This window comes from Vulpes vulpes, chromosome 13 (genome assembly GCF_048418805.1).
Source record: "Vulpes vulpes isolate BD-2025 chromosome 13, VulVul3, whole genome shotgun sequence".
In the NCBI taxonomy this organism is placed as follows: Eukaryota; Metazoa; Chordata; class Mammalia; order Carnivora; family Canidae; genus Vulpes; species Vulpes vulpes.
Window position 1 is genome coordinate 127,621,322 of NC_132792.1, and position 23,165 is coordinate 127,644,486.

The 23,165-nt window shown below is 42.4% G+C and overlaps 2 protein-coding genes across 9 annotated transcripts in view; one reads left to right on the top strand and one right to left on the bottom strand.

Annotated features, from left to right (window-relative positions):
• Positions 1–14,002: 14,002 nt before the first annotated feature.
• On the bottom strand, positions 14,003–15,542 carry LOC140594985 (uncharacterized). The gene is made up of 2 exons (XM_072732899.1): positions 14,449–15,542; positions 14,003–14,373 (listed from the first exon to the last, which is right to left on the bottom strand). The coding sequence occupies exon 1, from the start codon at positions 15,412–15,414 to the stop codon at positions 14,728–14,730; it is 687 nt and encodes a 228-aa protein (XP_072589000.1). The 5' UTR covers positions 15,415–15,542; the 3' UTR covers positions 14,003–14,373; positions 14,449–14,727.
• The window catches only part of RGS7 (regulator of G protein signaling 7), a 501,308-nt gene continuing 493,466 nt past the window's right edge, over positions 15,324–23,165 (top strand). For 3 of the 8 annotated variants that reach the window (XM_072732891.1, XM_072732892.1, XM_072732895.1), the window contains exons 1-2: positions 15,324–15,532; positions 16,572–16,698. In XM_072732891.1, the coding sequence (XP_072588992.1) occupies positions 16,621–16,698 (78 nt within the window). In that variant the 5' untranslated portion in view covers positions 15,324–15,532; positions 16,572–16,620. Of the gene's footprint in view, positions 15,533–16,242; positions 16,462–16,571; positions 16,699–23,165 lie in introns of those variants that run through there. The other 5 variants (XM_072732893.1, XM_072732898.1, XM_072732897.1 and 2 more) reach the window with 4 other exon arrangements.

A 23,165-nucleotide genomic window follows, 5' to 3' on the forward strand; every position in this document is an offset into this window, starting at 1 on the left:
ACTACAAAACTATGGTAGCCAAAACAGTACCATACTGGCATGAAAACAGACACATACATAAATGGAATAAAATGGAGATTCCATAAATAAAGCCACATATATATGATCAATTAATCTATGACAAGGGTGGTAAGAATATACAATGGGGGAAAAGGCAGCCTTTTTAATAAATGGTGTTGGGAAAACTGATAAGCTATATGCAGTAGGATGAAACTAGACCACTATTTTACATTATATAGAAAATTACTTCAAAATGGATTAAAGATTTGAGTGTAAGATCTGAAACCATTAAAACCCTAGAAGAAAACATCAATAGCTCTTTGACATTGGTTTTAGCAATATTTTCTGAGAGCAGCCTCAGGCAATGGCAACAAAAGCTAAAACAAACAAATAGGACTAAATCTATCTAAAAAGCTTTTGCGAAGTGAAGGAAATCATCAACAAATCAAAAAGGCGACCTAGTAAATAGGAGAAGGTATTTGCAAATTATACATCCAATAAAGAGTTAATATCCAAGATATGTGAAGAACATATACAACTAAATATCAAAAATACAAAAGACATTATAGAGTAGATAAAAGAAAAATGTCTATTCAACATTTTTCCAAAGAAGACAGCCCACGGACTGTGAAAAGCATCTTTTCATGTTAAAGGATGCTAAACATCACTGATCATTAAGGAAATGCAAATCAAAATGATAATGAGATATCACCTCACACATGTCAGATTGGCTATTATCAAAAAGACAAAAAATAACAGGTGTTGGTGAATATATAGAGAAAAATGAACCCTCATACACTGTTGGCAGGAATTTAAATTGATGCAATCACTATGGAAAACTGTATAGATGTTCCTCAAAAGATTAAAAATAGAAATACCATATGGCTGAGCAACACCGCTTTTGGGTATTTTGCAAAGAAAACAAAAACACCAGTTTGAAGAGATATGTACATTCCTGTGTTCATTTCAGTAATGTTTATAATAGCCAAGATATGGAAGCAGCCCAAGTGTCCATCCACTAATGAGTGGATAAAGAAGATGTGGTATATATATGCAATGGAATATTAATCAGCCATAAAAAAAGAATGAGATCTTGCATTTGTGCTAACATGGATGGACCTGGATGGTATTATGCTAAATGACATAGACGGAGTAAAACAAATACCACACAATCTCACTTATATATGGAATCTAAAAAATAAAACATGAATAAACAAAACAAAACAAAAACAAACCTGTAAACATAGGAAACAAACTGTTGGTTACCAGAAGGGAATGGGTTGTAGTGGTGGTTAAAATAGGTGAAGGGGACTAAGAGGTATAAACTTTCAACTATAAAATAAATAAGTCATGGGGATGTGGTGTACAGCGTAGAGCACATAGTCAATAACATCGTGATGACTTTGTGTGCTGATAGATGATAACTAGGTTTCTCATGGGGATCATTTCATAATGTGTAAAAATATTGAATGGCTATCATGCACATCTGAAACTAATAGGATATTGTGTTCCAATTATACACCAGTAATAAAAAGAAAGAATATTGAACTATTTGGGAAGTTCTGGGGATTTTCCACCCCCAACACCAAATAATGGATGGAAGTAACATCTTACTTCCAGGTGCATGGTTGCAGAGTAAATGGTGGCCTGCTTCCATGCCTATGGGAACAGGGGGAAAAGAGAATTGGAGAGAAGTGGCAGGTGGAAAGTGGAGAAGCAGCAGCAGTTTGAATTCTCAGAATTTGAAGAGTGAGATAAGGATATGCGGATTTCTCATAGAGCAGTCAGTAGACAAGACAAAAGTAGCCAGGACTGAGCATTCTTGTAAACATGTCACTCAAAAGGGATGGCCACAGGTAAGGGAACCTTACTACTGGGCAGTTCTGGAATAGACCACCAAGGTGGGACCTTATGGGAGTAATTCAAGCAAGAATGAATTTCCTACGTCAGGGAACTCGACGGGTCAGAGACCTTGCACAAGACTCACACCATGGGCCCCACAGAAAAGGGCCTTGCACAAGACTCACACCATGGGCCCCACAGAAAAGCCACCATCTGAGCACTCACTACACAGACAGCCACAAAGAACCAGCAACCGTTGCTTATGAGAGGACTGTAGCGATGTTGATTCCTAGCACACTAGGAGGAAGAGTGACTCTGAGCAAGGAGAGGAGGGGTATACAAGAGAAGCCCAATCCCATCACTCCTGGTCCCTCAGGTCTAAATCAGTGTGGGCTAGGAGGAAGTGAGTGTTAAATTCAATGTGATTACAAAGTTTTAAACCAAGGCTTTGGGTCTGCCTGCGATTTCACTAAGGGGAAAAAATGGGAGATTTGTCATAGAACAGTTGAAGGCAGAGTAGAGGTTTAAAAAAATTGTTTCTAGCAGATTCAGACTGTTCAATAAATTATTCATAAGCTTAAAGAATTAGGAAAATAGATTAGGAAATCTGCTGCAGGACAAAAATCATCTTTCAAACCGGTTTCTCTGTTCTCTGCCAAATCCCACAAATGTGTTGGTGTGAAGCTGCCACTATTATCCTTGGTCTAAAGAATTCTCCAGTTAGTGGAAAAGTGTTTCCAAATTTTTGCTTTACTAATCAGAGTGATAGTGATGAAAAATAATGCTTAAGAAAATGGATGCTTTTAACTTTTATCATATTTAAGCCTTTCAAGTATAAGAGAAGTTCAATTGGTTAAGTGGTGGCTCTTGATTTTGGCTCAGGTCATGATTTCAGGGTCCTGGGATAAGCTCCAGGTGGGGCTCCACATTAAGTAGGGAGTCAGCTTGAAGATTCTCTCTCCTCCTTCTGCCCCTTCTCCTGTTCATACTGGCATGCATGCACTCTCTCCTCTCTCAAAAATAAAGAGATACATCTTAAAAAAAAGAATAAGGGATGTTAAAATATGCAATAAAAAGATATAGAGATGATAACCTCTTGAGTTTTGAGCTGAAGGGAATAAATGTTAAGATGAACTTGGAGAGGTTATGAGGGGTCAGATGACTTGTAAATTAGAGGGAGAGGTTTAGAGTTTATTCTAAGGGAATTGAGAAGCTATTGAAAGATTTAAGCTGCTGAACATCATCATGATATATTACATATTTTAAATATACCACTCTGGTTTTATCTGGAGAATGCTGATAAAACAGCCAGTCAGGAGGCTACTTAAGTAGTTTATGTAGGAGATACTAATGTCTTAAATGAGGAAGTGGCAGACAAAGTGGGAAAATTGAATTATCTTGACATGATATTTATTTTGATCTATATTGACAGAACTTGTAAGTGCAGAAAGAAGAAGGATTATGACTGAATTGAATCATTTTTAGATTTTTGTGTGTGTGTGTGTGTGTAGCTGGGAAAAGAATGCCCTACTTACTCATATGGGGAATTCTGGGAAAAGAAAAACTGGGGATGTAGGTTGGGAAACTAGTTCTTTCTTGAACCTCTTTAATAGGAATTAAGTGTTGCAGTGAAGATGTCAAGTAAGTAGTTGGAAATGTGTTTAGAGCTCTGAGGTAGGAGAAATCAAGACTGGCTGTGTAAATTGGAGTGTCATCAGCATATCAGCATTTAAAACCATTGAACTGGATGAGTTCAGCATAGGACAGAGGAAGTAGCCAGGGCAGCAAAGGTGAGCCAGGAAGAGATGCCCTGTGCGGCACTTGAGTGGCTCTCTGGTTCCTGTTTTGGGTCTAAAGAATTCTGCAACAACTTGGGCTCTGGCATTCATTCAGAAACTTCTCAGGCATAGGGTAGATGCTTAATGAATAAAGGATTGAGTGAGTTGGAAAAATACTGCTATATCTGGGGCAGATATTGGGGAATATTCAGGAGTTCTTTTGGTGGCTGCTCAGCTTCCCTCCACCTGCAGTGGTTGAGTTGAGAACTTTGGGTCCTCTCCTAAGGGACTCCTAGCAAGACTGTTCTGCCCTTGGTCAGGTAAGAATTGTGTCAGCTGTCTTTGAGTCCAACTTATGCTTCTTTGGGATGGAGGTTTGGGTGTTTAGTTTACATGGGTGACTTGAATGTAAACTCACCTATGGGTCTGAAAAGAGAAGAAGCTCCTTAGACCAGATCAGTCTGCAGGCCTGGAGTGCCACAGCCCTTGCCAGGGGCAGGGTTGCCCATTCTAGCATTCCTTCTGCTGCTCCCTCAAGTGGTCACCTCTTTCTCAACATGCAGAGCTCAGACATCTGAACAAAAACAAAACTCAAAACTTTTTTGCCAATCAGGAAATAGATAGATGTTAGATTTAAGAGTTGAGGTATTTGGGAGGCTCAGTGACATGTGTTTAGAAATCTGAGGGGACTGAAAGAGATGGACCCAGGGGCTTGGCCTGCTGCTCAGGGGCCCACTGGTTACCCTGGGAATCTTGAAAAAAAAAACCAGCTTTGTTTTCCAGGTATCTAGTTAATGAGCTCTATTAATCAAAGGTAAGTAATATGGATTTTCATACCTTGAACAATTACCCATGGAATAACCCATGATAAGAAATAAAAGGGTCTAATATTTAAGGAGATTGTAGAACACCACCCTGTGCCAAGTAGATTGAAAGCTGAAGAGAAGGCGGCTAAGGTAGTATGAGAGAAAACTACACAGCATGCAGAGAATCTTAATTCAGGTGCCAAGCTCTTTACCTTAGGTTGCTTTACAGTCTTTGAATTACAGTGTTATTCTTCTCATCAGACTTGCCTTCTTATGATGTCCAAAGTTGGACATAGCAAACTAACTTAGGGTCAAGTTCCTGAATGTATTTTTAAAAATCAATTATAGAAGTGTATTTTGTAATTTAAGTAAGGCTTTCCATTCCTTCTTTTTATTTTCTTTCACTATTTCTTCTTAACACAAGGTAGATTTATAGAAATTCAGTAATGCTAATGCTTGGCTAGCTGGAAGTTCCAGGCAATATTTAAAAGAAATGATGGAGAATCAGGGAATTACAAGTGAGGCTTGGCTTCAGGTGATCAGGTGCCCTCTTGCTCTGAGCAGGATAAAATCAGCATCTCCTGAGGACCTCTAAGCATCTGACTGGCAGGTGCATTTAAAACAACCATGTGGTGCGGACCAACCAAATGAAGATAGGTAGTAAGTGTTCCTGCGTATGCAGCCTCCGTCATGGTCATACTTGAACAGCAGCCACTATGTCCCCTTTCCATCTACCCAATGTTCACAGCTAAGTAAGTATCCTTTCTCACGTGAGGTCTTCCCTGACACCACTGAAGCCGAAAATGAACTCAAAGAAAGACTGTGTATTGGCATCACTCAGCAATCATTTTAAAGATCTCATGTCATTCTTGTCTCAGTTTAGATCAAAATCACTTTACATCCTCCCAAGGAAATGGCAGTGTTCAGTTTTCAAATCACTTCCTTCTATGCCATCTCATCTTGTAGTCAGACCACAGGGAGGTCGCCTAGACCAGCATTCTCAGTGTAGCAACTAGCTCTTGCAGACTGGAGTCAACCAGGTGCCCTCAGATGCCTCCAAGGATATGAGACTGACCTCCTTCTTAAGGCCAAACAACTTTACTGTTAGAAAGTATTTCCTGCTGTTGAAATGAAATCTATCAGCCTGAGACTTCTACCCATTAGATTGAAGTTTGTCCTCTGGGGCTTGAAAGATTGTTTGATTCTTTCTCCACCTGAAGGTCCTTTAATGTTTTCAGATAATTATCCCAAATCATTCAAGTCCCTTTTTTCACCAATAAAATGTCTCTTTCTTCCAGTCATTAGAGTAGCTTCTTGGGGGGCAGATGCGAGCTATTTTTGAACAATGTTGAGTTTGCTTTCAAGTACAACCAAAACAAACAAAAACCTTGTGCCTTTTTCATTTGAAATGATGTTCAGTCACGTCTTGTCCATCCTGTATTTAGTGCTAATCCAGCTCTCTTCCATCTGGATATGAGGCTTACTATTTCTCCATGCAATTTTCCCTTTTATGTGGTTCAGCCCATCATTCTAGTCTGCCTTGATCTCTTTGGGTCCCACTGCCATTATCCAGTGCATTAGCTACTCCTCATAGCTTTGTGCCACTTACAAACCTGATAAGTGAGTTATTTATACCTGTCATAGAGTGACTATACATATGCCCAGTCAGAAGAGAGAAATTCTAAGGTCAGAATTCTCAATCTTTCCCACAAAGTTCTCCTTCTGGGTGTGTCTTGGTCAGTTAATCAGTGCTCTTGTTGCTGATCTTATTTAGTCTGTTATGAGTCCAACAAACTGTTATTTAAACTCTGATTTTACCATCACATTTACAATGTTATCACAGAAGAACTGTTGCATGCCATATATTTTTGTCATATAGCCCAAATTCACCAATCAGGAGACCATACTTACAGAGGACATGAAGCTAATCTGTGTGACATGTGCTTGGCGGGCCCTCATTGACTCTTTGTGATCACCACTTTTCTCTTAAAGTTTTCAAAACTCATCTACTTTTTGATTGCTTAAAGCTCAATCTTCCCAGCATGAGCTGTAGGTTCTTCACAATCTGTCTCCAATTTATATACCAACTTAGTCTCTATCAAAGGCATTCCCTCTCTTTGAAACCAGCCATAGTGAACAATCTGCTGTTCATCAAACATTCCTCCTTACTCATGTTTCTATAATTTAGCACATGTTCTTTCACCCACTTGAAGTGCTTCTGTGCTATTTCTCCTCTTTGTCCATCTGGAAGATTCCCATCAGTTTTAGAGACTGATAAAATGTCCTTGACTCTCATCTGTGTGCTTTCTTAACACTTTGTATGCACATGCACTGAACATATCACACTACAGTGAGTGACCCATTTGTCCCTTCTACTGGACTCTGTCTTGGGAAGGTCTGTTCATTACCAGAGACTAACATAGTGCCTGGTATTATGGGGACTTAATAAACATTTATTGAATTCTATGATAGAACTTTCCTAGGGATAGGGTCTGTGTACCAATTTGATTTAGATATCCATTTTCTCCCTTATTTCAGGCAAGTGGGTTCTATTTTGCTGTTATCTCTTCTCTACCACACTTTAGAAGTTCCTGAGAATTTCACTTCCAAATTCCCCAAGGGCAAATGACTGGAACTGCTCTGACTCTGGAGGCAAACTTTTTACAACAATCAAGTACCCTTCCTCCTTTCCCAGAGTCCTGGTTGCCTCTTAGAGGCAACATCACATAATGTGAGAAGCATAAGATTTGGAATGTAAGACTGGATTTAAGTTCTGGCTCTAACTCTGCTGAGCTGTGTAAACCTTGAGAAAGAAAGTTCACTTCATCGAAGTCTGGTTTCTATGTTTATTATATGAGGATTATCCCTCCCACTTTTATTACTTATTATTCTAATCATGTCTTCTATAATTTCCAATTTGAAGACTGTTCCCAGATAAGTGGTTAGAAACCACATAGGAAATGAGTTGCTCTGTGTTTTCCCACCTTCTGGGGTCATGACCATAGTGGCCCCCATCTGGCTGGAGATGCTCTGCTCCCAGGCATCCCAACACCAGCCCTGCTGCCTGCTGAAAGCTCCAGATGTGGCCTGTTCTTGCCATGCTTAGCCATCCTGCAGAGGTACTAACTTTGATCTCTTGTGCATTCTGATCCTGTCACTTGGTTTTCATTACATTCTAGATACCATACACTGCCTGTTGGGTGGACTGTTTTCAATTACTGTAACTATAGCCACCCCTGGTGTCAAAGCAGCAGAAGTGATGGTCTATTTCAAGGCGACTGCTTCTTCTGATGTGGTCAATATGATCACTACCAGGCTGTCTTTCCAAATACTTCATTTGCCCTGGAATAAAAAGATTTTCACAGTAGAGTAAGAGAAAGCAAATGATAGTTTTGTAATTAAGGAAACTGGAGCTTGGGATGGTCAAGTAACTTGCCCAATGCGATTTAGCTTTTAAGTAGTGGAGTCGGGGCTAAAACTCAGATGTCCTGATGCTGTTTCTACTTCTAGTCCACCATTCCAAAAATGAAAGTGCAGTAACAAACTCAACATGTATCGTGTTTCTTTCCAATTAGTACATGGTGTCCCACTCATAGTACATGCTCAGCTAATTTTCCAATCAACTGAAAAATATATAACATTTAAAAATGGTGTCATTCTAGAAGTAATCTAGATCAGAGTTTAAACATTTCAACAGAAAGGAGAGAGGTATCATCTCCTGATAAGGACACATTTTGGTTTGTACTCTTCTTCTTTAGCCCTCTGACATTGCTATGGAAGCTCTAATTAGCAGGAAAATGGTCATAAAATGGACAAAAGCATGGTAAAAGTGGAGAGCAATTCATTAATGAGGGTATTGTGCTATAAATAATTGACTACAGCGAAGAAGGCATTTTTAAAAAACCTGTCCTTGGGGTAAGATTTCTCAAACCACTTTTCTTTTTTCACTCTGCTTATATCAGTCTCAAATCAATTATCTCTTAAAACGCCAGTGCCATATTGTGAACAGTGTAATCCCTTCAACATTGTTCTCCTCTTTCTGCATGCTCCTGTGTCACTTACAATTCTTTCATGTAATAAAAACCTCAAATTAATAAAATGCTTTCTCCTAGAAATTCAAAATGCCTTTTCCACATTACCATTTAATTAATTCTTAACCATTCTTCTGTGAAGTGGGTGTGTGGTGGGGAAAGGAATAGTTCTCCCCCTTCTAACACACAGGAAACAGGTTTGAAAGGTGGATCATTTCGATCCACAGTGAAATCTGATGCTTATTCACTTTCATTCAAAGCTGTTAACTGGATTCTTCTGTCCATCCAGTCTTTCAACAGAATCATGTTCATGGATTTATCCACAATAAATCAGCAAATAATTATTGGGTGCCAACTATTTGCCATATCCTGTTCTAGACCCTGAGAATACAGCAGTGAATGGGAGAGGAAAAAATCCATGACCTCACAGAACTTAATTTCTTTCAGGGGTAGACAGACACAAACACAATCAATAAAATATTACAGTATGCTAAAAGGTGATAGATGCTTTGGAAAGCAAATAAAACAGTGTAATGAGAAAGGGGAGTCAAGGAGAGTACATAGACTTTTTTTTTAAGAGAGAGAGAAAGTGTGAGTTGGGGGGCAAAGGGAGTGAGAGAGAGAGGGAGAGAGAGAAAGAGAAAGAGAGAGAGAGAGAGAATCTTAAGCAGATCCATGCTGAGCATGGACTTGGGGCTTGATCTCACGACCCTAAAATCATGACCTGAGCTGAAACCCAGAGTTGGATGCTTAACTGCTTGAAACACCCAGGTGCCCAGGAGATCACATAATCTTAATTAAGGCATGTAGAATAGGCTTCACGGACAGGGTGCCATTTGAGTAAATATTTGAAGAAAAAAAGGGAGGAATATCTGAGGGAAGAGCATTCCAGGCAGGAGGAATAGCCAGTGAAAATATACTGTGGCAGTTTCATGCCTGGAATACTTAAACAATCAAAGAGGGCACTGTGACTGAAATAGAATGAGTAAGGAGAGTAGCATACATTGAGGTCAGAAGAGGTAACATCATGTCAGATCATGAGAGCCTCACAAGCTTTTTGAAGATACTTTGAGTGGCATCCCGTGTCATTGGAGGATTTTACATGGAGAAGTGACATGACTTCATTTTATTTTATTTTTTTAAATTTTTATTTATTTACGATAGTCACACACACACACACACACACACACACACAGAGAGAGAGAGAGAGAGAGAGAGAGAGAGAGAGAGAGAGGCAGAGACATAGGCAAAGGGAGAAGCAGCCTTCATGCACTGGGAGCCCGACATGGGATTCGATCCCGGGTCTCCAGGATCGCGCCCTGAGCCAAAGGCAGGCGCTAAACCGCTGCGCCACCCAGGGATCCCCATGACTTCATTTTAAAGTGATCACTGGCTACTATGTTGGGAATAGATGTAAATGGGAAAGGATGGGAGCAGAGAGAGCAGTTGAGTCATTATCTTCACCCAGGAGAGATTAATCTTGGCTTAAACCAGGGTGGGAGCAGAGGAGGTGGTGAGAATTCTGGACATAGTTTGCAGGTAGAGCTAAATGGATTTGTGGATTGGGCTGTGTGTAAACTGAGAAAGAGAAATTTTATCCTCTGAACTAGACTGGAAACTTCTTGAGGGCAAAAGTCACCTATTATATTTATATTATTCCATATGTACATGTTATATAAGATATATGAGAAGACGTTTTCATGCACAACATGAAAAAGTGTCTGTTTAGTGGAAGGAGGAAGGAGGTAATTCACACTTCATAAATCCTAGAGCTCCATAAATATTTGCAAAAATAAATGCTGTTGTTATGGGTTATATTGTGTCACCCTCAGAAAAGATAACTTTGGAGTTCTAACCCCCTATACCTCATGGTGTGACCTTGTCTGGAGATGAGGTCTTCAGAGAGGTAATGAGGTTACAATGAGGTCAGCAGAGTGGGCCCAAATCCAATGTGACTGGTGTTCTTATACAAAGGAGAAATTTGGACACAGAAAAACACAGAAGGCAATGTGAAGAGACACAGGAAGAGGCAGCCATGTACAAGCCAAGGAGAGTGGCCTGGAACAAATCTTTCCTTCAGAGTCCTCAGAAGAAACCAACTCTGCCTGCACCTTGGTTTTGGACTTCTAGTCTCTAGAACCATGAGACAATATATTTCTGTTTAAGCCTCTTGGTTTGTGATACTTTGTTACAACAGTCTTAGCAAACTACTACAACTCTGTCCAATATTTCAAAAATATAAGTCAAATTCTACTTTTTTTCCAAGATAAGATTGCTGAAGCTAAAAACAAACAAAACAATAACAACAAAATCCTTAAATATCATTATTTGGGGTGGAATTATATTTACCTAGTGAAGTAAAAAGGCTTTTGTCTAGTACTCAGAAGTTCTATGTGGCATAGAAAAATAGATGCATTATTACATTCTACAATTTAGTTTGTTTGACAGAAATATCACAAAACATAAGATCCATAAGGAAAATGGTAAAAAAAGGCTTTTGAATGATGATAGCTGAGGACCACCTATTTACATGGTTTTGGAAAGAAAAGAAACAGCAAAACATCCCACAATATCCATGCTGTTTGCTGTTTATAACATAAAGGGACATTATGTAGGAGGAAAGTACAAAGGAGAACATATTTAAATCTTATGTTCTAAGATCCAATTGGGTTTTGAGAGATGATCTAGTCTAATTCCCTCAGGTTATATATGGGAAAAATGTGAGTCCTAGGAACATTAAGGTGATGAACATAATTTTGGTCCCAATGCTCAATAAACAAACGATGAGCTGTCAAATAAAGCTTAACCATAACAAAGGAAGAAATGGTGAACTATGCTATTCCTCGAATCTTCCTCCATATTTGCCTTGCAACCATAAGTAGCCATAAACTGCCTTGAATCATTAATGCCCGGAAAGAAAGGTTTGCATTAGGGCTGTGGAGGAAAGACAGGTGAGAGGAGAGATGAGACAGATAATAAAGAGAATGACTAGAATCTTCATGGGAGATCCTTAGATTTTAAAAAATTCATTCTGTTGCTAGAAGCATTTTACACCCCATGTTTTTCAGTAGGACTTTGGAGTCACACAGCAGTGTGTTTGAGTGTAGACTCTGATATTCAGAAGGCATACAATCCAGGTCAAGTTTCCTAACTTGAACTTCAGTTGCTTGTGGGGTAAATTTTGTCAGAAATGGTAAGAATATCTGAATGTGTTTAAAGATAGTAGGACTTCAAGAAATGGTTGTCTTATGATGGTAATTGTCTTAATGGGCTTCAGAATTGGTCTTTGGGCCTTACTAGAAACTCCTCTCCTTGTCATCTTCCATGTAGATCTCCTATTAGTCCTTTAAGAGCCTGGTTGGAATGTCAACGCCTTCGATACTTTTGTTGTTCAGTTTTTCACTTTCATGTGACATTGGCTTTAAGGTTTTTGTATCTCTAACTTGGATTTCTCGTGGAATAGTGAAAAGGACTGGAAGACTTGGATTTGATCTCTGCCAGCCATTCAGTCAGAGGAGTAGAAGCACTATGAGTACAATGGAGTATGAGGTGTATTATTGGAACAAGACCCTACATAACTGTGAGGGAAGCTGGGGAAGTTATTTTCCAGAAGAAGGAACTGAAAGATCTGAGAAAAGACTCTATTAACCGCCCCACCTCCCCAGGGTCTTAGGGAAGTGGATGGGCTTACTGGGGAAACTGAGGAGCCAGTCATGGCCAGGCATGGAGGGGGACCATACAGGGGAGCTGGCAGAAAAGTCGATGGCAAGCTGTGGTCTTTGTGAAGCTACTGCCTCTGCAGGTCCACATTCAGGTTTTTGTGAAGTGTGTGGTGCTGCCTTCAGGAGGGTAAAGAATTCAGAAAATCTGAACATGAAGTGAGGGAGAACAAAGACATGCTAGAGACTTCTGGGATCGGCACGTGCCAACACACAAACTGCAAAGACCTTCAGAGAGGAATAGGTACCGTCTCACTCTGCTTTCTCAGTCTTGCACAAATTCCTCTCCTCACTTTAATACAGGGAAGTGGATCCTGGGAAATGTAGTTCCAGCTAATTAAGTTGACACAGTACAAACCATCACAGCCACTTAGGGGTTGTGTGAGTGGAATGGGGGAAGTTTACTTAACCTCTCAACTTCCCCTCCCTTATTGGTGTATTGATGTAAAAGAGATAACAATTACAACCAGGATTTTAGGGGGTTAAATGAAATAATAATGTAAACTATGTATTACCAAATATAAAAATTATGTGTCAGATTATTGCCATTAGGTACATTGATTCATTTAGTTAACATGCATCTACTGTGGGCTAGAAACCTTACTATGCTTGGGATACATGACAATGAGCTAAACAGACAATATCCGGGGAGCCTGGGTGGCTCAGCTGGTTAAGCATCTGCCTTCGGCTCAGGTCATGGTCCCAAGGTCCTGGGACCTGCCCTTCATCAGCCCCCTGCTCAGCGTGAGTCTGCTTCTCCCTCTGCCCTTCCCCTTGCTCCTGCTCTCTCTTTTTCGCTCTTGCTCTCTTTCAAATAAATAAAAATAAAATCTTAAACTGATATTATCCTTTTTGTTATGAAGGTGACTCAGACACCAATGAGATATCCAAGTAGAGATGTTAATTAGGTAGGTGTCTGACTGGATTTCAGAGCACAGACCTACACTAGAGTATACATTTGAAAGTTATTAGTATTTAGGTAGCATTTAAAGGTAGGAGTATGATTTAGCTTACTTAGGGAGTACGTGTAAGTTGAGGAGAAGAGGCCCAAAGACTGAGCTCCGAGACACTCCAAAATTTAGGGATGAGAAAGCTAAAGAGTAACTGAGAGATAGCAACCAGTAATGCAGAGGAGAAATAATAGACATTGGTGTCCTGGCAGCCAAATGTAGAAGGTTTTTGAGAATATGAAAGAGATGAACATTAACTTTTGCTAAAAAGTCGTTTGATATGATAATTGAGAATTCACTATTGGTTTAGTAACATGGAGATTGTTGCCAGAATAGAATGAGCTCAAGACAAAATAAGAGGAGAGGAAGTTCTTGGTGCCAAAGAAAGCCAAAAACTAGAGCAAGAATAAGTGGAAAGTGTGTCAAGGGAGATTTTATACATGGCTGCATCTACATATAGATACCTTATGCAAGATTATACATATGTAGATATACATACACATATCACATCTATATGATGGATAGATGGATGGGGTCCCATGCAGCTGGGGTGTATTTTACACCCCAGTATAAAATATATACAGTTGCCTCTCTATTCTGTTAGTTTGCTCATTCGTGAGAAAGATCCATCAGTGCTGAGCATGGGGGGTTAGAACCTTTTCTAGTGATGCAAAGGAGAAAACCTGCTTCCTTCAGGCAGTTTCCCCTTAAGAGGAAAAATGGTCAGGATGAGTTAGCATGCCCAGTATTCCTCCCAAATTTATTAATTCCATTCATGTCAACTTCCCAGAAGTAGACTGAGCAAAGGGGAAGAGGTAGGTCCTGGCTGCAGCATGAATATTAAGGAAAGAGTAGAGAAGAATTTTTTTAAATGGGAATATTTATGAAAAACAGCATACTTTCCAGAGCACACATTGTAGAGATTTTGGGAACTGGTGGTGGTGGTGGGGGGGCGGGGGGAGTGGGGCATGGGTCAGACTAGGGTGTGTGTAAAGCAATTTGGGATGGTATCCTTTGCCCTGTAGTATTCAGAACAGAGGACACGTTAGACAACTCCGTTCCTTAGGTGAAACCTTCCTTCCTGGGTGGACCTGGGGGAAAATGCATTGGACCGTGCGGCGCTGGCGCTGGGTGTGCTCCGTCCGAACAGCTGTCCCTGCCAGGGGTAGCTTCTGTTCTGTTTAGGTGTAGGGGTTCAGAAGGGGCTGCCTTGCTTATCTTCTGTCTCTCCTCCACACCTGGCACAGCTGAGGAAAGAGATTTTCAGATATTTATAGCTTCCCAAATCTGCCCCAGAAAGCCAGAGACCCAAGTTTCTTTACCATAATTGGGACAACAGCGACTTTTTCCTTCACGTCGTTCTGATCCTTACAGAGGAATCAGCGACATCGACTTGAAGAGTAATTCCGCGGGGTCGGCGCCCCAGGCCTCCCCGGTGGGTCCCCCAGGTGGGTCCCCGCAGGTGGGTCCCCGCAGGTGGGTCCCCGCAGCGCCGCCCTCCGGCACGCGGCGCGCCCTGGGGACGCCCTTGGGTTTCAGGGTGCTGAGGTCTCCGGCTCCAGCCCGCAGCCTGCCTGCGCAGCGCGGCCCGTTTCCTCAACTTAGGAGGAAGCTGTGGACGCCACAGGCAACAGGCTGGGGGGCGCCACTGGTCCCGGCCATTCCCGTCCCTCCCGGGACTCCCAGGGGTCTCCGTCTTCCCGTCGCTGAGCGCAGCGACCGTCAGTCATCTGCTGCCCTCGCACTGTCAGCGGAGCCAGCAGGCACGTGATGAGGCTCGGGCCGCGCGGGGCTCCCTGCATCCCTGCATCCCTCCGAGCCTCCAGCCCTCCATCCGCCCGCCCGCCCTGCCCTTCCGGCCGCCGCCCGCCGCCCCGCCCCGCGCAGGGCCCCAGGCCGCCCGCCGCGCCGACTCCGGCGGCCCCGCCGCGTGTGCCCCCAGGGGCCCGGGCGCCCGGGCGCGCGGCGGGGCGGACGCGCACAGCCCCGCGCCTGCGAGCCCGCACCTCCGGCCGCGGGCCCACGTGACCGCCCCTCCTCCCGCCCCGCCTCCCGCCCCGCCTCCCGCCTCCCGCCTCCCGCCTCCCAGGCGCGCGCACGGGCCGGCGTCTCGGCTCCCGCGCGCGCCCGGCGGGTCCCCGCGCCCGGAGCAGAGCGGCGGAGGGAGCTGGCGGGCCGGGCGGCGGGCGCGGGGGGAGCGGGCGCGAGCGGCGGCTGCCGGGGCCGCCCGTGCACGGCGGCGGCGGTGGCGGCGGCGGCGGTCTCCCCGGGGCGGCGCGGTTCCGCATCCGCCGAGTGTGATGAGGCTGCCCCCTCTCGCTGCTCCGCTCGCCGCCCGCTGACAGCGCCCGCTCCCAGCCCGCCCCGGAGGGCCGACGCCGCGGGGCCGTGACCTTGGCCGAGGAGGTAAATCGCGGCGGCGGGAGGGGGGAGGCAGCGCCGCCCCGCGCCCCCCGCCCCGCGCCCCGCGCCCCGCGCCCCGCGCCCCGCACCCACCCTCCCGTGGCGCCCCCGCCCCGCGCCCCGGCCGGGCTGCGGGCTGCGGGCTGCGGGCTGCGGGCTGCGGGCGCCGCGCTCGCCGGTCCGCGGTGCTGAACCTGCTGCCGTTTGTGCGGGCAGAGCGGGCGCGGGGGCTGGGCTCGCTCCCAGGCTTTCTCGTCTGGGGCCGCCGGCCCTGAGGCTCCCGCGGGCGGGCTGCTGCTCCCCACGGCGACCCCGGTGACGGCCCGAGGGCTGGACTCCCACCGCTGCCGTGGCCGGGACGAGCCTGGTCCTCCCGGCGGGGATCCGTCCTGACTCCCCAAGTGGAGCGCAGAGCGGGGCCCGGGGGCGGGCAGCGCCGGCAGGTGGACGTGGGCCGGGAGCCCCGGGGAGCGCAGGCGAAGTGCCGCGGGGGGGGGGGGGGCTGCCCGAGGCGCTCGCTGCCGGCGGGGACCGGCCGGATACCTGGGAGCCCGCGTGCGGCCACAGGCTGCGCCGCCTTCCTGCCCTTTCGGGAAGACACCATCAGGTCGAGATGCAAGTGTTGGGAAGCAAGAGAACTCTGTAGCGCAGACACGGTGACCGTGGGCTTTTTTCTTTTTCCTTTTTCTTTTCTTTTTTTTTTTTTTTTTTAGGTGAGCATCAGACACTTTTTCAAATGAGTGTCCAGAAGATCAAAGTCAGTTAAAACCATTGCCAAACGACTATTCTAACTAAAAGATTGTCATTTCTTACAACTTCCCGAGGGTACTATACTGTAGGTGTAAATTCAGATTAAAAAAAAAAAACAAAAAACAAAAAACCAAACAAACAAAAACTATTTCTGTGCCACTTGCTCCAGCTAGCCCCGACATGTAAGTATGCTCCATGTGGGGTGGGTGCTGTGGATTCGGAAGAGGTTTCAAGTCACCCCGCTTGAGCACTGCCATTTGCATTTCACTGAAGTCTCCCTAACCCTTTGCAGCGCAGACCACTAATCCCAGTATCTGAGAGCGCACCAAGTGTGGGGTGACATGGCCCAGGGGAATAATTACGGGCAGACCAGCAACGGGGTGGCAGATGAATCGCCCAACATGCTGGTGTACAGAAAGGTAAGAATTTCTTCACTTTCTTGGAGAGAGGGAAACTTTTGGCTTCTTGGGTTTTGTTGCCCGCCGCCCCCCTCCCCAACCCCGTCTAGTGTATGTGTCCACTTTGTGGCCTCATAGATTTCCCAAATTACCAAATACAGCACAAGTATAGCACACTATACTTGAAGATAATCTGGTATTCCCTACTGTGTAGAGACACGGTGAAGTACACGAGGCCAGCCTTACTCTGCCCTCTTCTTTCCCTGATGATTTCACACAGATTAACCTGCGATCAGCAGTATCAGCAACTTTGGGCATCCCACATATTTTGTTAAATGTGTGATTTTATGCATCCCTAATAGTTTTTAGAAGCTTTTTCATATACCCCCCCCCCCCGCATTTGTGTTGTAAGGAATATGTAAATGTGTAACATTTTAGAAATGAAAAGACCACTTTGCTGTTCTGCAACAAGAGGGGATGTGCCTGTGAATCTATGGTTGGTTTAAAGATTTTACTTGTGACTAAACAACTCTCATTTTTCTTTTTTTTTTTTGTCTTAGCCTAAGTTATTTTTTACTTTGGGTTATTTTATTTTTATGATTTTGTTTATGGGTATTTAAGTCCTAGTGGCATATGACCATTAAATAAACTTTTATACTCAGTTTTTTTTTCCCCCCAGAAACTCATCTGACAGTTTTATACATGCTATCAGCAACAAACTTCTAGACACTGAGCCACCATAATAAAGATGCATTTGAATATTGTGTGTGCTTTAGAGTGGTTGCTTAGGTAACTTCATTCTGGTCACAACCAACCATGTTACTAAGATAAAGGAAGCGATATTCTTTAACTTCTGTACCAGTCGTTTCTATTGCATTTTATGCTGGGATTATTATTTTTTTTGGCGTATTATCTGTACTACTTATTGGGCAAGATTTCTATGTAAATGTTAGCAGTGACAAAAAGGAAATCATACCTTGGAATCAAGAAAATTGTTAAAGGTTTAATTATTAGTATGAGCTCATTGAGGAGTCCAGGATAAGTTTGTATATGTTCTTTCATGAATACAATTGTAAAGCTATATGCTACCTTGTGTACTAAATCTAAACTCTCCTGCTATGTGGGCCAAAATCACTTAGAGGTGGTGACGAATATGTGTTTGAGGGAATATTGTTATTGCTTTACTGTGAAGGTTCATGAACATCCTGACACAATGTTAGCAATTTTTTTCTCTAGCCTTACAGACAGTACTAGTATACCTGTGACTAGTATACCTGTAACTGTATACCTGTGAATGCAGTTTTATGTGCCTGGGACAAAACAGTATGATAGGAAATAAAAATTGGAGATTAGTTGCCTATTTTAGATCTAAAGCATCTGAATTGGATAAATTAAGAGCATAATCCACTTGTGCCTAAATTGTTACTATCGTATTCCTACATCAATTGAAATAACTGGATATTTGCCCATTCTGTATAGAGTTTGTTCTGAGAAGAGCTATTTGGAGGGCAGTTATGTGTTTTTTAAATAAGTTTTAATGTTTTTATTGTTTGGTATGCTTTTACTATTTTAATATGCAAGAGGTGGCAGTTGTAAATTCTATCTTATAGGTGTGTGCCTGTGGAGAGCTGGACTTTTGGATGTAAAATTACAATAGTTAGCTGCTTTTATTCAGTCATACTATATTTTTCTGATTCCTTACAGAAGATTAAGGCTACGTTGATTGGACACCTAATGCTTATCTTGATCAGAAATGAACAGTGTAAAAAAAAAAAAAGAAATGAACAGTGTGACATGTATCCGCGTGTCTCATTTAGTCAATTATTATGAGAATAAATGAAAAAAATGAGGCTAGGGGTTTTAGAAATAGTTATTAGGTTATATAGTATACCTGAGCTAATTGCTAATTTTGAATTTATTCTATAAGGTGTTGTAAGGCACCAGATTGCTGCTAGTGCTACTTATAAGTTGACAGTATTGCTTCAGGATGAGAATATAATACCTCATTTTTTAAACATAATTTTGTTGGTTAAGCTTGGAATTGCTTGTGCTACTTATTCTGTCATCTTTTTATTAGCTCTTTGTTTAAATTGACACAATTTATTTTTAGAAATTATTTCTCTGATAAATCGTTAGTAGAAAAAATAACTCCATTCAGTAATTCATACTCCCAATTCATAACTATGGATTGCCTGTCTATTCCTTTTATTCCGTATGCTTATGTATTTTGTGTTTTTGATACAAATAATCATGTATAAATACTAGATAATTCATGTAATGAGACACACGTCTGTCTGTGTGGAGACATACAATCCGACCTCATGGTTTCATTTGACCATTTTACCCATTTCTTGTGTCTTCTGTGTTCAATGGGCTTTACATTTAATGTATTTTCAGTAGAGGCCAAATATTAATATGAAGAACAGCAAAATAGTTGGAGAGTGGTGTAGACTACTATATGTTGCTAGGATATTTCATCTGCTCCAGCTGCTTAAAGGAAGAAGCACTCCATTACAAATGCTTATCAATCATGGAGTCAATCATGTTTAGAAAAGAACTTCGGTACCAACAGCGCATTGCTCAGTAACAGTGGAGAGAGTGGATTAATTGCTGTCTTATCAATTCATGCCAGTTTTCTACTTCTGCTACACTATTGCAGTGTGGTTCTTGGAAGTAGGCTCTAGGCTGGAAACATTCATAGTGTTCTCACCATTCCCCCTCCCCCACAGGCCATCTCCTGTTTACTGTAAGGATTCTGGTGATTTACACGCACCTAAGATATGCATGTGCTGTTTCCATTTTGTCTGGATAGGTTATGAATGACGCATAGTAATGTTCCTGTGAGAGAGAGGAAGTAGTGAATGGTTAGCAAAGTGGAATGCACAGAAAGAGCTGAGATGCATGCCTTTCTTGTGTTTGTCAAGTGTCCCTCTCCCTAGTATGATTATCCTCATACAGATTATAGGATTTCTCCAAATGATAGAAAAATTTCAAAGGTCTCTTTTCCATGGAGAATTCTGTAGTGATGTTAGGGGGAAAATGTACAGTGTGTAAAATGATCATGCTCCAAGCAGAGTGAGTGCCACTGTGGTGCAGGCTGTGGTCAATAGTAATGCTGCCTCACGGTCAAGGTTGGCACCTGCAGGTAAGTCTGGGATATCCATATTTCACATGAAGCTTCTTGGCTTCATGTGAGGGATCTCAGGTGGAAAGATGGGTGAACTAGATAAATGGGATTAAGAGATACAAACTCCCAGTTATAAAATAGAGATGAAGAGTATGGCATAGGGAATATAGTCAATAATATTGTAATAATATTGTATGGTGATAAATGGTGATGACACTTACTGTGGTGAGCACAATTCCAATATAGAATTGTATCTGTATGTTGTACACCTGAAACTAATATAACATTGTAAGTTAATTATACTTCACTAAAAGAATTTTAAAAGTGAAGGGTCTCTGTAGGCTTCATTTGATGTCGTAGGTACAAGTTAAAAATCCATATGGACAAAATATATGCCTTATCAATTTTTCAACTCATCATGCTGTGTTTTTTTTTTTTTTTTAAATAAGGATGTGATTAAAGTTAGAGTGGTTATGCCACTTTATGTATTTGAGAACACCTTATTTAAAAGCTCATTATATGCAGCCCAGCCACATTTAATTTTGGGGCTTTCTTAGGCTCCCTTCAGATAAGCCTTAACTAGAATGGAATTAGAAGTAATCAACTTCTTTAAGAAGAGACCCACCTATCTCTAACTTGCCTTGGCTTTAGGCTAGCTTCTAGAAACATTTGTAGAGGTGAAGACTTAGAACTCAGTTTTGTTTTGGGTTAATGAGGCCCAAATACTGCTTGCATTCTTGCTGTGTTCTGGGCAGAGTCCTTGTTCCAGGGTGTGGCACTGGCTGTAGAGGATGGCTGAGCTGGAACCAAAAGTACAGGGAGACACATTCCAAATTTGGTGTCTGGCCAGCATGCTGCCCACTAGACAGTATACATCACTTTTTGTCCAGCAGCTGACATTCCTGCATTTGAAAAACAAAATATCTAGGGCACCTTGGGGCCAGTTTCTCAAATTGGCTGGAATGCTGGCTTCTCACTAGCAAGAATGCTCAAAATGACCAATAATTTCTGATATTACTGCAGCAATCATTTATGCTCCAGGTGCCAGAAGAAAAAAATCAAAAATGTTTTCCTTGTTTGCTGCCTTAGTGGGAGGAACATGTTTTTGGAGATAGCTAATCTGCATGTCCACCACACCTGTGCCCTCACCTCACGTCCTTGTCTCTGCCCACCCTCTCCTTTGTCCTGTGTTCATCTCTTCTCTTCATCTTCCATGTACTCACAGTCTTTCCAGTTGCTTCTTTTAATTTCTTCTTTTCAAAACAGACCTCAGAGTGAAGGTAAGTTTTCCTTGTGATCATGCTTAGTTTAGTTGTAAAAGAGAAAATGATGCCTTTTGGAGAAGATAGCAGATTCCAGCCTTGTTTGGGTACCTGTTATGCACAGGCTCTTGGAAGGATGCTTTTAAACTTGGTCACATATGTGCCATGGGGTTCAATATGTTGCTGTGTATGTGGTGTGGCAAAAGGTTAGTCCTTGGCGACCAACTGCTCTGTTCTTGAAGAGCAAGAGGGGCCTACTGGCCTTTCCTGCAAAAAGGTGCCATGGGAGATGTCACCCTAGTAGGACAATCGCCTATGCTGATTGACTTTATCTAGACCTTGCCTTTGAAAGCTATTTGTGAAGTCCATCTGTTCCATGAGAGTACACATACGCATAAGAAAGGAGAGGGACTTACTGCTACTTTGGAAGGAATCAAGCCCCTTCCGTTCTTAGTCTTAGGGGTGGAGTTGGCTGACATTTTTTGCATTAACTCGGTGCTTTTGTCTCTTTAGGATTTTCCAATCTGGTTAACCTTGAGGGTGTCAAGGACAGGCTATGGACAGTGGCCTTGAACTCCATTATAAAAAATAACCATTGGCACTTTTGAACCTTTCTTATCTTGGTCTTTCTAGGTTTAGGGTGCTGGTGAAGAATATTTATAACTGATAAGAGAAAGGCCCATGAGAAAAGTGAGGGATGTTTGCAAGTAGATCATCACAGAAGCCTTTAAGCCCTCAGATTTCTAAATTAGGGGTTTCAATGGGAGGCAGAGACCAGGAGATATGTCTTGCCATTGCTGAAAAATTCCAAAATGGAAGGTCTTCTATGTATTAGATTATTTGAAAGTACCTTTCTGGACTAAGGGATATTATCTACTATAAATACGAATTTAATCTGTCTGAATCAAAAGCCGACCGATTTTCCTCTCAGTTACATAAATACTGACAGTTGCCCTGAGATAGAATAGGACTATCATCTGTGATGTTTTTGCTGAGAAGTAGACATTTTATGAGTAATAATTCAATGATGGATTTTGGATAATAATTAACCTGCGTTCAGAGCAGGAAAGCCTTCCACAGTTGAGCTTTTCCCTCACCAGTTGTTGCTTGCCAGTGCTATTTGTGGGATTAAGATAAGGATTTGTGGCCTAAATTTTATTTCCTTTATTTCCCACCTCCAGCCTCCACGAACCTAATTGATCAGAAGAGAGTGAAAATGTAGGAAAGAGAAGCTATCTAGGGATTTTACTGCCTCCTAATAGCCTTTGTGGTTCTACTGAGTGATGGAAAGCAGGGTATTTTTAGGTGGTGTGGGTGATGGAATGTGATCACTGTGGAGAATATGGAAATATTTTGGATTTGGATAGTTTAGTGACATAATAAATATTAAGTCTCCTTGAAAAATAGAATTGTGAAGAATAAGTAACACAGATACTTGGCTCTCGCTCCCCCTTTCATAGCAGTGAAAAGGAGGCATTAGAAGGTCAGGGTGACAGGGACTTCTGTTTTACAAAATACCAATCTAATTATAAAATAATTGTAAATGATAAAGTGGGTACTCGGTTCCTTAGGGAAAAAAAGGCCCACTTCTTTCTGCCATTTGCCCAAGGCTATATGAAAATTTAACTTACCCTCTTTTCAATTCCCCTTGTTTTGTGTCTAATTCAATTAACAAAGGTCTCAGGACATTGGAACTCTAATAGACATTCATGAACTTGGTTCCAATTCCATTAAAATTGCCACCTGGTCTAGGCTGAAATATTTTGTCTGAGGAACTCATCCAGAGAAATAAGTTGCTGTTCTGTCTTCTGAAAAATATGGAGGGAAATGGCAGCTTTGTGCCATTAGCTGGGTTCTTAGGAATAAGTGTAGGAGCCTTCTCATTTTATGTCCTTTCTGGTGATTAGCAAGTAAATGTTTTCTTAGGAGCCAGTGTGCTGAAGCAGAAGAAGCATGTGAAGTACAGTTGGGTGGTCTTGGTTTTAAATCTTGCCTCTGCCGATGTTTACCTGTATGGTTGTGGGTTAGCAACTAATTCCTTTCACCTCAGTTTCCTTATCTATAAAGTAATGTAAACCAAAAATGCTCCTTTCATAGAG